Source organism: Bos javanicus, chromosome 16 (genome assembly GCF_032452875.1).
Source record: "Bos javanicus breed banteng chromosome 16, ARS-OSU_banteng_1.0, whole genome shotgun sequence".
NCBI classification, from domain to species: Eukaryota; Metazoa; Chordata; class Mammalia; order Artiodactyla; family Bovidae; genus Bos; species Bos javanicus.
Window position 1 is genome coordinate 48,087,649 of NC_083883.1, and position 15,875 is coordinate 48,103,523.

At 50.3% G+C, this 15,875-nt stretch overlaps 1 protein-coding gene across 6 annotated transcripts in view; it reads left to right on the plus strand.

The window, feature by feature from the left end:
- NPHP4 (nephrocystin 4) overlaps positions 1 to 15,875 on the plus strand; it is a 137,813-nt gene that overhangs the window by 28,102 nt on the left and 93,836 nt on the right. For all 6 annotated transcript variants that reach the window (XR_009729979.1, XM_061382913.1, XM_061382912.1 and 3 more), the window contains 2 exons: positions 3,437 to 3,592; positions 14,369 to 14,505. Coding sequence is in view for 5 of the 6 variants with exons in the window: in XM_061382913.1 (XP_061238897.1) it covers positions 3,437 to 3,592; positions 14,369 to 14,505 (293 nt within the window). In the remaining variant the exon portion in view is untranslated. The remainder of the gene's footprint in view (positions 1 to 3,436; positions 3,593 to 14,368; positions 14,506 to 15,875) is intronic.

Below are 15,875 nucleotides of genomic sequence, written 5' to 3' on the forward strand. Positions count from 1 at the left end.
CTGGCCCCCTGGCCTCTGGGTAGCAGCTTTGCCCCCGCGTGAGTAGTTGCTGTCTGTCACGGTCACCAGCTGTCCCCGGAAGCCTCTGACCAGAAAGTGCATGGGTCGCCTCCAGCACAGCAAGGTGTCCAGTGGTGCCAATGACAGGGACGTCCTGCAGGAGCGCCTACTCTGTGTGGGCTCAGCGCCGAGCGGCCGCCTTAGGGCAGAGTGGGCTTCCTGCCTGCCTGCCTCTGTGGCTTCTCCTGCCGAGCAGCCAGGGTGCCCCTGGGAGAGACGTGAGCCACCCTCTGGCTGCTGGCTGAGTGGAGGGTAGACGGAGGGGTGCCCAGTGAGGCAGGGGGATGGGCTGACAGGCCATTTCAGGGGCCTGGTGTGGGGCTCTTTTCTGACCTGGGGGATGTGAACAGGGTTCTAGCAGTGGAGGCGGATCTGTTTGGGGCGAGTCGGGGGGTGACTTTCTGTCTCTGAGATGTTGCCTAGATTCCATGGTGGGAACTTGGTGTCTGTTTTCCAGCCTGTGTGAAACCTTGAGCCTACTTCTACTTCCTGAATTTGCTGAAACTCTCATGATAGAGGAACAGTTAGTCAGAAACTTAGCTTTAATGATAAAGACTGGCTTTTAGTGTTAGTTGCTCAGTCGTGTCTGACTTTGTGACCCCATGGACTGTAGCCCGCCAGGCTCCTCTGTCTGTCCATGGAATTCTCCAGGCAAGAATACTGGAGTGGGTCAGTTCCGTTCAGTTCAGTTGCTCAGTCATGTCTGACTCTTTGCAACCCATGGACTGCAGCACACCAGACTTCCCTGTCCATCACTAACTCCTGGAGCTTGCTCAAACTCATGTCCATTGAGTCGGTGTTGCTATCCAACTATCTCGTCCTCTGTCATCCCCTTCTCCTCCCACCATCAACCTTTCCCAGCATCTGGGTCTTTTCCAATGAGTCAGTTCTTCATGTCAGGTGGCCAAAGTATTGGAGTTTCAGCTTCAGTATCAGTCCTTCCAATGAATATTTAGGACTGATATCCTTTAGAATGGACTGGTTTGATCTCCTTGCGGTCCAAGGGACTCTCAAGAGTCTTCTCCAACAACACAGTTCAAAAGCATCAATTCTTCGGCGCTTAGCTTTCTTTATAGTCCAACTCTCGCATCCATACATGACTACTGGAAAAGCCATAGCTTTGACTAGATGGACCTTTGTTGGTAAAGTAATGTCTTTGCTTTTTTAATAAGCTGTCTAGATTGGTCATAGCTTTTCTTCCAAGGAGCAAGCGTCTTTTAATTTCACAGCTGCAGTCACCATCTGCAGTGATTTTGGAACCCTAGAAAATAAAGTCTGTCACTGTTTCCATCGTTTCCCCATCTATTTGCCATGAAGTGATGGGACCAGATGCCATGATCTTAGTTTTTTAAATGTTGAGTTTTAAGCCAGATTTTTTACTCTCCTCTTTAACTTTCATCAAGAGTCTCTTTAGTTCTTCTTCGCTTTCTGCCATAAGGGTGGTGTCATCTGCATATCTGAGGTTATTGATATTTCTCTCGGCAATCTTGATTCCAGCTTGTGCTTTGTCCAGCCGTGCATTTCTCATTATATACTCTGTATATAAGTTAAATAAGCAGGGTGACAATATACAGCCTTGATGTACTGGAGTTGGTAGTCATTCCCTTCTCCAGGGTTTCTTCTCAACCCAGGGATCAAACCAGTGTTTTCCACATTGCAGGCAGATTCTTTACTGTCTGAGCCACGAGGGAAACCCTTTTAGGTTATTTCCCAATTGAATTTAATCATTGACTTGCCAGAATTTTCTCTCCTGAAGTATCCTTAGATTCAGCAACTGTTAAACAGCAAGCACCCCCCAACCCAGGTCCATTCTAGGACCATGGTTCTGGTGGAGGCTATGGATGTGTGAGGGGCCTGAGGAGGGACAGCTGCAGACTGACAGCTCATCCTCTCAGGGTGCATTTCTAAAAATGTGGGGTATTTTTCTTGAATGGGTGATGCATTCCCATAATCCAGAATTCAAAGTATGAAACAGTGTGAGAAGGTTCAGATGAGGTCTCCTTACTCCTGTGCTCAGCTCCTCGCCTACATCACAGGTGATTTCCTCTCTGGGGTCTTGTGGGTCCTTCCGGGTCCTCTGATAACACACAAGTGAATGTGCATGCCCGTGGTCTTGTTTTTGCCCCTGTCAAGTCGTCTCAGACCTTTATTTTTCCCCTTAACTGTTTATCTTGGAGGGTGTTTCATGTCAGCACTAGGAAGCATGCTCACTCTTTTTACCACTGGGTGGTGTTTAGTTGAATTGCTGTTTGTGATTGAACTGCCCCCCGCCAAGCAGACACTTGGAGCTGTTCTGTAGGAGCAGAGGGTTGAAGGTACAGTGAACATCTGCCCTTTTGTGAATGTGCACGTGGATCTGTAGGGTAAATTCCTGGAAGTGGGATTGCTGGTCTGGGGGCCCTTCCCTGTGCAGTTTTGTATTATTTCCCCTGTTTGTCCTCCATGGAGGTTGTACCAATGTGCTCTCCAGCCAGCCATGTAGCAGAGTGTCTTTTAGGGCATTTAACATCTTACAGTAAGCAGATCACATGTGTGGAATGGTCAGATAGTAAACATACAATTTTCAATAATACAGTTTTATTTTCTAATGAATGCACAATTTAGTTCTTATGAGAGCACTTAGGGCGCCTCAGGAGGTGGTGGGTCCCCTGTCAGTGGAGGAAATCAAACAGTAGCAAGATGCACCATTTGGTGGCCATGTGTTGAGGGCGTGTCTGTGTCCCCCTCAACCCCAGGCCCTGTGGTCCTGCGCCCAGTTTCTGCTGACACCTTCCTTCCACCTCCCTGAGAACTCTGAGCTGTTCCCAGCGGTTCCTTTCTGAGGACGCTCTCCTTCTTCCCACTTCCCCAGCATGTTATCCAAACCTTCCTTGGGGTTCGGATCCCATTCTCCCATGTGTTACGGGTGTCAGTGGGCTTGTATCTTAGTCACTGCAGACTTGTGTCCTCTTTGAGGACAGGACTCTGTCTTAGAGGTTGCTGGCTGCCCAGCACCTAGTCCTGCTGCTTTGTGGGGCTTAGTGAATGTGAGGCTGAGATTGAAGAAGAGATATTCTTGTCAGAGCGCCCTCCAGGGTCCCTCTGATCATGGGAGCAAGCCATACCTGACTACACTGCTCAGGGGAAGAGATGAGTTGAGAGATTCTATTATGTCAGATCAGAAACAAGTGTCTCTTTCATTGCAGTTTTACCAAAGAGAGGTATTAAGGGTTGATTCTTTTTTGCTCTTGGCTGAATGAACAGAGCAATTCCCCTCTCTCCCTAGAAAAATACTTTTCCTGTTTGTCTGGCTCTTTTCCAAGATGCTCGTCTTATTGGCCCGTGTGACTGAAGGTGCGTTGGTTTCAGCTGTCACAGGAGGTGTTTTCTCCCCCAGAGGACAAGCACATGACCCTCATTGAGAACTGCAGCCTGCAGTACACGCTGAGGCCACACCCGCTCCTGGAGCCCGTGTTCCACCTTCTTCCCGAGAACTTGCTGGTGTCCGGTCTGCAGCAGATACCTGGCCTCCTTCCAGCTCACGGGGAATCAGGTGAGGACTCTTCTGTTTCTGGTCACTTGATGAGTCTCTGTTAGGTCAGATCTTGAAGGAACTGGGCTGCATGGGGTGAGCGCTGGTTGGGTCCCTCCGGCTAACAGCCCGGTGGTGGTGGGGGAGAAGAAGCGGGGAGTGGGGAGGAGGAGGGGGGCTGTGTCGTCTCACTGGCATTCCCTTCCTGAACACACCTCGCATCCCTTGGGTCCTCTGTGTCTTCTCTCCTCCTCATAAGACAGATAGCTCATGTCTTTACGACCATGACCAGGAAAACCACTGTTGCTGGGTCCCACCCGTGCTGGACCGCCCTATCAGTGGCTTGGTTATTGTGGCAAAATAGGTATAACGTAAAACTTGCTATTTTAGCCGTTTCTAAGTGTGCAGCTCAGTGGCATTGAGTCCACTCGCATCGTTGTGCGGCCATCCCCCATCCATCTCCAGAGCCTTTTCATCTTCCCCAACTGAGACTGTCCACTGAATTCCAGTTCCCCACCTCTCTGCTCCCTCTGCCCCCGCTTCTAGCCTCTGCCGCCACCATTCTGCTCTCTGTCCCTGTGAACTGACTCACCATTCTGCTCTCTGTCCCCGTGCACTGCCTCCTTTAGCGACCTCACAGAAGTGGAGTCCTGCAGTATTGGTCCTTCCGTGACTGGTTTATTTCACTCGGCATAATGTCCTCAAGGTTCATCTGTGTTGTTGCGTGTGTCACAATTCCCTTGCTTATTAAGGCTGAATGGTTCCCCATCGTATGGAAGGACCACCTTTTGTTTATCCTTTTACCTGTCCACTGACATTGGGCTGGTCCACCTTTCGACTTGCGAGTGAAGCTGCTTGATTACTTTGGAACTGAAATCCATGGGACAGGCTCAGGGCTGTGTCTTGGTGTGATTTAGGAGTTGATTCTCCTGGTGGATAAAGGTCAGCCCTTCAACCATGAATCCCTTTAGGGGCTGATCTGCATTTAGGGTCTACTGATGGGCCACAACTCCTTGGCCTCCTGCTCCTTCCGAGCACTTCTGGGGGCTTTTTTTCTGGCTGTCTGGAAGAATCTAGGAGAAGGGACTATACCAGCCTTTCCCACCTGGTGCTCCTGGAGCCTCTGTTCTCTGGGAGCTGGCTCCCTGCTCCATCCAGGAGAGGTAGGATGTGGCTTTGGGTGTGAGCAGCGGGGAGGAGAGCTGGGAGGTGCCGAGTGTTTGGCTCAGAACAGAAACACCCAGGACCCAAAGAGGAGGCTCAGCTCCAGGAAGGAGTGTGTGTCTCAGCAACGATGTCCATGCACGTGGCCTGGGTGCTGGGGTCTAGGCTGGGCTGCAGACCTTGTCATCTGAGGTCACGAACTCCTGGGATGGGTGCATAGTGGTCCATCCTGAGCTCATTGTTTCTCAAACGTCTCAGAGACAAGATGCTGATACATGAGAAATGACCAGTTAACCATGAACAGGAGCATGTTCTTGTGTGTATGTGTGTGTGTGTGTGTGTGTGTGTGGAGGCGGGCTCCAGGTTTGGATCGGTCCTAGGTCACTGAGCCCTAACCCCCTCGCTGCAGCCCCCCATAAGCAGTCATATTGCCCCCCGTGATGCCCCCGTGTTTACCCCAGAGGGAGGAGTAGTAAGAATTACAGGCTGGAGAGAGCACCTCCTGGTCATGCTGCTACCCCAGCCCTGCCTACCTGCCTACTGGTCAGGGAGGAGCTGTCACCGCCCCTCTGCCCCATCACCCGCTGGGATCACGCAGGTATTAGGTACCCATGTGCACACCTGCAGAAGTCAGTGGATGAGTCTTTCTGACCTGGGATTCTGAGTGTTTAAGCAGAATGTTCTTGGGGCCTGATGTGCATGCATCACCAGTGGGGGTCAGTAGAACTGCAGCTAAAACATGAAGATACAGAAGCGGAGTGTGGACCTGCTTCTGTGTCCCTCCTGGGAGGTGCAGGAGAAGCTCAGGGGTCCAGACAGGCCCCGTGTTTGTTCTCAGCATCTCAGGTCAGGCTGGAAGGGTAAAGGGCTGCGTCATGGAGAAGAGTTCTGGATTCAAGGAGCTCGAGTCCAGCTCCCGACCCTGAGTTTGCGTTTTTGGACGAGCTGAGCCCCCTTGGCCTTCGGTTTGCCTCTGATGTGGAATGGCAGGCACTGGGGCCTTTGAGGGATGCAGGTGGTGTCTGTAAAATGGCAAAAATGGAGAACAATTTATGTTGTTGTTTAGAAACAAATGGCCGGAATGCGCTCTAGCAGGTGGGCGGGAGCTGCCTTCAGTGGGCAGGAGCTGTGCTCACTCCTCTGAGGGAGAGGGGACCAGGGCAGCCTCCCCTCCAGTCCCCAGACCACCTGGGAGCAGAGACCCTCTTGCTCATCCCCCATGCGCAGCCTCCCAGGCACCCAGCCTGCTTTCTGACGGTGGTTATTGTTTCTGTTACAAATTCCGCCCAGGATCTCATGGGCTTTTGTGACTCACTCTTGAAAGAGTTGTTTTGCGGGATAGTGTTTTATGGCCCTGAAGGGCCCAGGCGGGGGCTGGTGCTGGCCTCAGTGGTGGGAATCACTTGTCTAACTTGCCGAGGGCTTGGTTTTATTTTGATATCATGATGGGACTCAGCTGTTTGTTCATTTGTAAAATACCGCAGTGTGGGAGAAGTGAGTTGCTTTCACTGTTTTATTTTTTTAAATTTTTAATTGGAGGATAATTGCTTTACAATGTTGTATTAGTTTCTGCCATACAGCATTGTAAGTCAGCCATAAGTGTATACATATCCCATGCCTCTTGAGCCTCCCTCCGACTCCATCCCATCCCTCTCCGTAGTCACAGAGCACCGGACTGGGCTCCCTGTGTTACACAGCAGCTTCCCATTATCTGTTTATTTTACACATGGTAGCGGATATAGCAATGACACCCCACTCCAGTACTCTTGCCTGGAAAATCCCATGGACGGAGGAGGCTGGTGGGCTGCAGGCCATGGAGTCGCTAAGAGTCGGACACGACTGAGCGACTTCACTTTCACTTTTCACTTTCATGCATTGGAGAAGGAAATGGCAACCCACTCCAGTGTTCTTGCCTGGAGAATCCCAGGGATGGGGGAGCCTGGTGGGCTGTGGTCTGTGGGGTCGCACAGAGTTGGACATGACTGAAGCGACTTAGCAGCAGCAGCAGATATATGTCAGTGCTAGGAGTGGGTTGTTTTCGATTGAAATGTGGATGGAGGTCACTGTAAGGTCACATGTGGTTTTCATAAGTGTGGTAGCTGCAGGAGGTTTGGCTGGCAGGGGTGGTGGGGCGGTGCCCGGAGCACTGTGCTGGGCAGTCAGGGCAGGGGCTCACTGCTGCCCACTGCCCTTCGGGGCCCTCGTGCTGTCAGTCATCTCTGATCTCCTGCTTGGCCCGGCTCACTGCCCTCTGCTCCCCAGGAACCCATCCTGCCCCTCTCCTGTATCTCAAGCATCAGCATGCCAACTCTGTGCTGGTGCGGGGCTGTCCCCGGGCTGACCTGCCAGCTCACTGACCCCAGCCCTGCTTCCTCATCTATTAAACTGAGCTAGGCAGAGCTTTCCCAAGAACTGACCATGTGGTGGCCCCTCTTGGCTGGCGTGTCCTCGGGCTGGCCCTCCACCTGCTGAGGTGTTCCCCAGCCCCAAACTGCTGATGCTGCACTTCTACAAGCAACATGTGGGTCCCAGGCCTGAGCGCCTTGTGCACTGATGGGGTTCTTCCACCAGGCTTCCCAGGCTGAGCTGACTGCCCACCCTCCGGAGGTGGGCTACGTGTCTTCTAAGTTCCTGGATAGTGACTTCGAACCCCTGTGATGAGGGAGTGACCAGGGACAGGGCCATGCTCCCTGAGGCTTCTGTGGATCAGGGGCCAGTGTGCTACAGCTTCGATTCTGGCCCTTTGCTGAGGACAGTTAAAATGACAGAATTAATCTTTGTCCAATAAATTCATAAAACTAAAAGTTTTCCCTTCCAACCTCACTCCCCAGAGATAACTGCTGCTAGTAGGTTGGTGTATGCGTTTTATATACTAATTGATTCACTGACGACTCAACACGTGTTTGTAGAGTAGACCCTGTGGGCGGCAGACCCCATGCTGGGCTGAGGGTGCACCCCTGTGCTCACAGTACAGAGTCAGTGCATCCTTCCTGGATGAGGGCCAGCCTCAAGTCCAACCGCGGTCCTCACAGGCCACAGGAGGTGTTTCAGAGCAAACCTGGGGCTTCTCACGTGGCCCAGTGGTAAAGAACCTGCCTACCAATCAGGAGACGTGGGAGATGGAGGTTTGATCCCTGGGTTGGGAAGATTCCCCTGGAAGAGGAAATGGCAGCCCACTCCAGTATTCTTGCCTGGGAAATCCCATGGACAGCGGAGTCTGGAGGGCTACAGTCATGCTGAGTATGCATGCCATCTAGAGCAAATGTGGACTAGCTCAAGTTCACTTACTGCTGCTAGCAGCTGCTAGCAGCTGCTGCTGCTACTGCTAAGTCACTTCAGTCGTGTCCGACTCTGTGTGACCCCATAAACGGCAGCCTTCCAGGCTCCCCCATCCCTGGGATTCTCCAGGCAAGAACACTGGAGTTGGGTAGTTCACTTACATTCATGCCTAAATTGTTCCTAAATTTCGTTTACATTCTATTGCTGTTGTTGCCATGTTCTGTCTTGGGAGGTGTGTTCTGGTGAGTGAAACACCCTGGGCAGGGGAGCTGTATCCCTGAGAGCCTGAGGTCCTCGGGTGGGGGCGTGTTACCAAGCGCGTCCTTGAAGGATAGGATGTCTCTAGGGAGGGGTTCTCACCGTCCAGTTTTCTCTGCGCTGTGTTCGGAAGAGTCTCAGGAGAAAAGGCATCATTCAGAAGTAGGAGCAGGGCTGCTGTTGGGAGTTGCGTCTCCACCCGAAGACGTGGCGGCGGATGACTGAAGACCCACTCATGTACAGTGCACGGGGTCAACAGTCCCTCTGCCAGGGGTCAGCCCTGCCGAGGCCCCTGTGTCTGTGCTGGCTGCTGCTGCTGGTTGAAGGAGGGAACGACAGTGTCAGGCGGTGAAGCTGTGCCCGTGGGTGGTGCTGGCATGCTGGGGAAGTGCCCCAAGGCCCGAGGTGGTGAGCAGGCTCTGTTCTGGCCCCACATGACCACTCTGAGCCTCTGCCATGGCCGGTCTTCTCTGTAAAATGGGGGCATTGTGAGGACCTGCCCGGAGAGATGTGTATGGGGATCAAGTGAAATGGGTCAGTAAAGCCCTGCCCTGGCCACATGGGGTGTGCCTGGCAAGGGTGAGTGGCTGCTCCTTGGTCTGGAACCTTCTGTCTTGAGTTGAGTTGGGTTGGCTCCTTTGTCACGGCTCCCCTGTGACTGCGCAGGGCATCTGGGAGGTCTGATCTGTCTTGTGTCAGAGGGCCCCTCAGAACTGTACTTTCTTTGGTTGGGGCTTCTGGAAGTTTGCAGAACAAGTCTGGCCAAGCCAGGCTCAGAACTGGGCCCCTTGCACTGGGAAAGGCAATGGGTCAGCTCTGGATTTCCTTCTGTTTCCATCTCACCTGAAGATGGCGGGGAGGGGAGTGCTGGCTGGTGGCTGCTGTCACTGTCCCAGTGCTTGTTGACCAGGGAGTGACCTCTGGCTTGGGGGCCGCGCAGACCCTTTGAGGGAGCAGCCCTCAGGGAAGGGCACTTGTTTCCCATTCATGCTTCCATGGAAACAAGACTTGGTGTTGGGGGGCATGAGCTGGTAACCTGCTGGGGTGCATCTTTGGGGTTGGGTGATTTTGCTGCTCGGCACGGATTGTTAGGGAGAGGGTGCCAGTTGTAGTCTGTATGTCCTCCTTCCGTGGATTCAGTGGGTGCCCCCAGGATGCTCTCTGCACCAGAGGTTGGGGTGTGTCTGGGGGTTCTGGCTCCCTGGACTGAGTGATGGAAGCCCAGGTGGGAGGCAGGATGGTATGGTCTCGCTGGCGTTAAGGCTGAGAGTGCGGGGCGGCTCCGTGTGTGGGGTGGGGGGGAAGGTGGGGGTCTCGCAGGAGCACAGGGAGCTCAGGGATCACTGCCATCTCCCTCTGGGGTGGGGGTCGTGGCCACCTTACCTGGAGCCCCTCCCCCCTTCTGTGACTGCCCACGGAGCCCTGGGCCACTTGACCCTGAACACCTCTTTTGGTCAAGAGTTTAATTGTGATCAAGAGCTGAGGGGTTGTTTGGTAACCAGCATATGAGCTGTCTGGGCTCTAAAGCAGCGAGCACACGCCAGCGACAGGGTCCTGTGGATCAAGGTCACAGAAGAAGACAGCGGTTGTGTGTTAAAAACGCTGAAATCACTGGAGGGGAATGTGTCCTACCCTATGATGTAGACACATGAATTAACTTGCAGAATGTGAATGATATGCAGTCTGCAAAAATAAGGGGGTGACAGGCTTCCTTTATGTGTCCCCCCTTCCCTCTGCTCCCTCTCTGCACCCTCACCTCCTGATGCTCTGGTCCTGCCAGCATTACCCCTTCCCCCACTCAGCTCCCAGAGAGACCCACTGCCTGGCCATTTTCTGCTGTGTTCCCTGAAATCCTGCATAGATGATTCATGTGCTTCCTATGGGTGGAGGCACCTTGAGTTCCTGCCTATTGCTGGGAGAGGGGTCCCTTTCCCATGCCCGCCTCCCCTCTGGGCCCCCCCTCTCTCCTTCTGTCTCCCACCTCAGGATGTGCTTCGGACACTCACTTGACCATTTTATGAAAGGTTGCACTTTGTATATTTCTGCATGTTTTTTAACATCATGGTAAAATACACATGTCATAAAATGTGTTTTTCTAACTATTTTTCAACACGTGGTTCAGAAGCATTAAGCACATTCACATCATTGAGCAACCCCGCGTCTCCAGAACGCTCTCATCTTGCAGAACTAGACTCTGCAGACACACTAACTCCCCACCCCTGCCCCAGCCCCTGGAAGCCCCCATTCTACGTTCTGTCTTGGAATTTGATGACTTTGGGCACCTCATATAAATGGAATTATGCAGTACTTGTCTTTTTGTGACTGGCTTATCTCACTCAGCATAATGTCATCAAGTTTCATCCATGTTGTAACATGCGTCAGTGTCTCCTTCCTCTTCTAAAGTGAAAGTGAAAGTGTGAGTCGCTCAGTCATGTCCAACTCTCTGCAACCCTATGGCCTGTGGCCCGCCAGGCTCCTATGTCCATGGGATTCTCCAGGCAAGAATACTGGAGTGGGCTGTCACTCCCTTCTCCAGGAGATCTTCCCACCCAGGGATTGAACCTGGGTGTCCTGCATTTCAGGTGGATTCTTTGCCTCCTGAGCCACCAGGGAAGGATGATACTGTGTTGTGTGGATGGACCACAGTTTGTTTGTCTTTCTTTCACTTCCTGATGGGCATTGGGTGTTTCCACCTTTTGTCTACTGTGAATAAGGATAGCTGTACTTTTAAATTGGGTCTGATTCATCAACTGACCTGCTTTAAACACTTAAAAATATGATGAAAGGAGTACATAAACTTTCTCAGAAGTATCAAACCTTAGTGTGTATTTGTGATGGGAAAGGTATAGAAAACCATAAAAAGGGGAATAAAGTAATATGTGATTACTGTCTACAGATGTACATGTATAGGCCACCATCAAAAAGTACAAATGATAAATGCTGGAGAAGATATGAGAAAAGGGAGCCCTCTTATACTGTTGGTGAGAACGTAAATTAATGCGGCCACTGTGGAAAACAGTATGGAGGTTCCTCAGAAAACTAAAAATAGAGTTGCCACATGATCTGGAAATCCCACTCCTGGGCGTATGTCTGGAAAACACGAAAACTCTAGTTGGAAAGGATACATCACCCCAGTGTTCATTGCAGCACTATTTACAATAGCCAAGACATGGAAGTAAGCTAAATGTCCATCAAGAGATGAATGGATAAAGAAGACATGGTATAAAAAAATACAATGGGATATTACTCAGCCATAAAAAGGATGAAATAATGCCATTTGCAGCAACATGGATGGACCTAGAGATGATCACACCAAGTGACGTAGATCAGAGAAAGACGAATGTCATGTGACTTTTCTTATATGTGAAATCAAACAAAATGATACAAATGAACTTGTTTACAAAACAGAAATAGACTCACAGACATAGAAAACAGACTTATGGTTAGCAGAGGGGAAAGCTGGGGGAGGATAAATTGGGAATTTGGGATCAAAAAATACACACTACTATATATAAAATAGATAAACAACAAGGACCTACTATGCAGACTAGGAAACTTCAATATCTTGAGATAATGTATAATGGAAAAGAATCCGAAAAAGAATATATATATCTGAATCACCTTGCTGTGATTCAGATATATGTATTGAATCACAGTGAATTACTCTGAAAACACTGAAAATCAATTATACTTCAGTTAAAAAAAACCAAACGAGAACAGAGTACTACTCCAAGAAAAAAGATAAATGTGTATACATGCAAATGTATCAGTTCAGTTCAATCACTCAGTTGTGTCTGACTCCTTGTGAGCCCATGGACTACAGCACACCAGGCTTCCCTGTCAGTGACCAACTCCCAGACCTTGCTCAAACTCATGTTCATCGAGTCAGTGATGCCATCCAACCATCTCATCCTCTGTCATCCCCTTCTGTTGGTGATGCTATACAACCATCTCATCCTCTGCCATTCCCTTCTCCTTCTGTCTTCAATCTTTCCCAGCATCAAGGTCTTTTCCAGTGAGTAAGTTCATCACATCGGGTGGTCAAAGTATTGTAGCTTCAGCTTCAGCATCAGTCCTTCCAGTGAATATTCTGGACTGATTGATTTCCTGGTTTGATCTCCTTGCAGTCCAAAGGACTCTCAAGAGTCTTCTCCAATACCATAGTTCAAATGCATCAATTCTTTGGCGCTCAGCTTTCTTTATGGTCCAACTCTCACATCCATACATGACTACTGAAAAAACCATAGCTTTTGGACCTTTGTCGGCAAAGTGATGTCTCAAAATGCATATATTTTAAGTAATCTTATCATCAAATGGACTAATAATATGCAGTTTTATATGTTGTTATATGTTGTTCTTTTCACCTACAATGTCATGATTATTTTTGATTATTAAATGTTCTTTTTTGTTTGTTTTTATTTCCTTCTTTCTTTTTTTGTTTTTTGATTTCCTTTTAAATAATCTCTGACAATATGATTTTTTTCTCATTTTATATGGATGAGCAAGAGATTATTTAACATTCTCATATTCTTGAACATCTGGTGGTTTCTTACTTTTGTCTGTTATAAATAATGTTCTAATGAGTATTCTTGCAAATAAAGCTTTGCTTCCATCTTTGATTATTTAGAGTCAGACACGACCGAGTGACTGATCTCTTAACTCTTGATTATTTTGCTAAATAGATTGAAAAATGGCATCGCTGGGGCAGAAGGTGGATATGGATTTCTTTTTCAAAGGTTAAGTTTTTTGATTTGTGTTGAGATATAGCCGATTAGCCATGCTGTGGCAGTTTCAGTGAACAGTGAAGGGACTCAGCCACACGCACACACATATCCATGCTCTCCCACACCCCCTCCATTCAATGCCACACGTGGCATTGAGCAGAGTTTCCTGTGCTCTGCAGTAGGTCCTTGTTGGTTATGGATAGGTATGTTTTTAAGGCTCTTGATGCACTTTAAGTTACAGAGACAACTGCCTCTCAGCTGCACTGACTGATAACCTTCCAGTAAGATAGTGTTCTTTCTGGCATAGTTTGATCGGCACTGCGTCTCACATCAATGTTTTTTTTAAGCTTTGGAATTGGGCTTTTAAAAATCTAAGACTGTGTACCTCAATATTTAAATAATCATAAAAGTTTAGGAAGAGTCAGAGAAGACCAAACCAGAGTGATGACACAGATGGGGATGTAGAGGGGCAGACGCCCCCTGGGGGTGTGTTTGTGGGGACTGGCTTTGCCTTCTTCTTACTGGTGGTGGTCTTTGTTCCAGGGCCTGTGGAGAAGCCTCTCCAAACAGGTGTGATGCTCCGCTCTCGAGGCTGGGTTTCCACTCACCTGCTCGGCGTGGGCGCTGGGCTGAATGCCACGGGCCACCCTCCCTTTCTGTCCTCACCCTCATGGAGCTCATGGTCTCTGTGCTTCTTGATAGGGATGGGACTTCCCTCTCATCTTCGCAGCCCAGCCTTTGTTTCTGCTTATCGTGGCTCCATGGTCACACGTGTGTCTGAGTGTTTCGACATGGTTCAGGGTGTCGTTTCTGTCATTGAGTTGCTCGGTCGTTTCTGACTGTAGCCTGCCAGGCTCCTCTGTCCATGGGATTTCCCAGGGAAGAATATTGGAGCGGGTTGCCATTTCCTCCTCCAAGGGGATCTTTCCCACCCAGGGATCGAATCCGTGTCTCTTGCATCTCCTGCATTGCAGGTGGATTCTTTATTGCTGAGCCATTGGGGAAGCCCATAGTTCAGGGTATAAGGAAATGAGAAATGACACAGTTGGCTGTGCTCTCGCTGGACAGGAAGCCGTGGGGAAGGGAACAGATGTCACCCTGCCTCTGGCAGCCTGTGTGCCCTAGATAGCTGAGTTAGGAAATTTGTTCCTGGAGGATGTTTGGGGAGGAATTTGGACCAAATGAAATTTGCAGTCATTTGATCTGTTTAGTATCTGGGCTTGGGCTGACAGGGGCTCTGGCTCTGAGTCCGTCCGAGCGATGCCTACGCCTTCTTCTCAGTGCTCAGCCCTTGGCCTGAAGCCCTGTGGGTGAAAGGGCCCTCCGGCGGTTGTGTTTCCACGGGTCATCCATCTGAGCCTCTCGTGTCCAGGAGATGCCCTCCGGAAGCCCCGCCTGCAGAAGCCTCTGACGTGCTACCTGGATGATCTGTTCTTCACGCTGTATCCCTCGCTGGAGAAGTTCGAGGAGGAGCTTCTGGAACTCGTGATCAGCGATTGCTTCCGGGAGGTACAGTCCAGGGTTGGGGAGTTTAGTCTGAACAGTGAGGAGGGAACAGCAGGCAGACTGGGAGATGCCGGCCTCCTGAGCCCCCGATGTGGGCGGTCACAGTGATGCCCCTGTTTCTGTCTTCTTGTCTCCTTGTGCCTAAAGAGGGCCACTAGCCCATTGTCAGCTTCACTGCTGAGAGAGTGCTGTTAACCGGAGACATTAATTAACATTCATTTTGACGTATCTTAGGGGCTTCCCTTGTGGTGCAGTGGTAAAGAATTAACCTGCCCGTGCAGAAGATGTGAGTTTGATCCCTGGGTCAGGAAGATCCCCTGGAGTAGGAAACGGCAACCCACTCTAATATTCTTGCCTGGGAAATCCCATGGACAGATGAGCCTGGCGGGCTACAGTCTGTAGAGTCACAAAGAGTCGGACACAACTGAGCGACTAACACACACACACACACACACACATTAATGTATCTTATCTGTGTGTCAGTTGCTCAGTCCTGTACAACTCTATGCAGTCCCATGGACTGTAGCCCACCAGGCTCCTCTTTCCATGGGATTCTCCAGGCCAGAATATTGGAGTCGATTGCCGTGCTCTCCTCCAGGGGATCTTCCCAACTCAGGGATTGAACCTGGGTCTCCTGCATTGCAGGTGGACTCTACTGTCTGAGCAACCAGGGAAGACCTAATGTTTCTTAATCAGTCTTCATTTAAAAGTAAATTAAATCACCAAACGAGCTTAGGGAAACTGTAAAATAGTCTACATTTACAAGGGACATTTTCAGAGTATATGAAGATATTTCCAAGGAGATGACTATAAATTGCAACCACTTTGGTTCACTGAAGTGGTTTTCTGGGAGGGGCACTCCCCCAGGCACTGCCCAGGTCTGCCTGCCTGCATGACACCTGGTCCCTACATGGGCCCTTGTACACATGGCCCACTTTCCTGCATATTCCTTATCTGGATCCTTGGCACAACCCCTCTCAGGCTTCAGTCTCAGATCTGCCATCCTGCCCAGCCGCCCTGCCAGAGCTGCGGGCAGCGCCCCCATCCCCCTGCCCAGCGAGCTCTCTGGAGCGTCACTCTGCTTTGTTTCTCTGGGTGCTTGGCTGTGGAGAGGACCTGGTACCCTTTGCCTGTTAACTGGGGGATGCCAGTCCCTGTCTGGAGTATTTGCACCAGGAGGACACTGCACAGCGCTGCACCTGATGTGCCCCAGCAGTTGGCATGTTGTTTAGTCACTAAGTTGTGTCTGACTCTGCGACCCCATGGACTGCAGCACGCTAGGCTCCCCTGTCCTTCAGCATCTCCTGGAGTTTGCTCACATTCATGTCCACTGAGTTGTTATTTGTAAGAATGAATGATTCAGTCACCTGGTG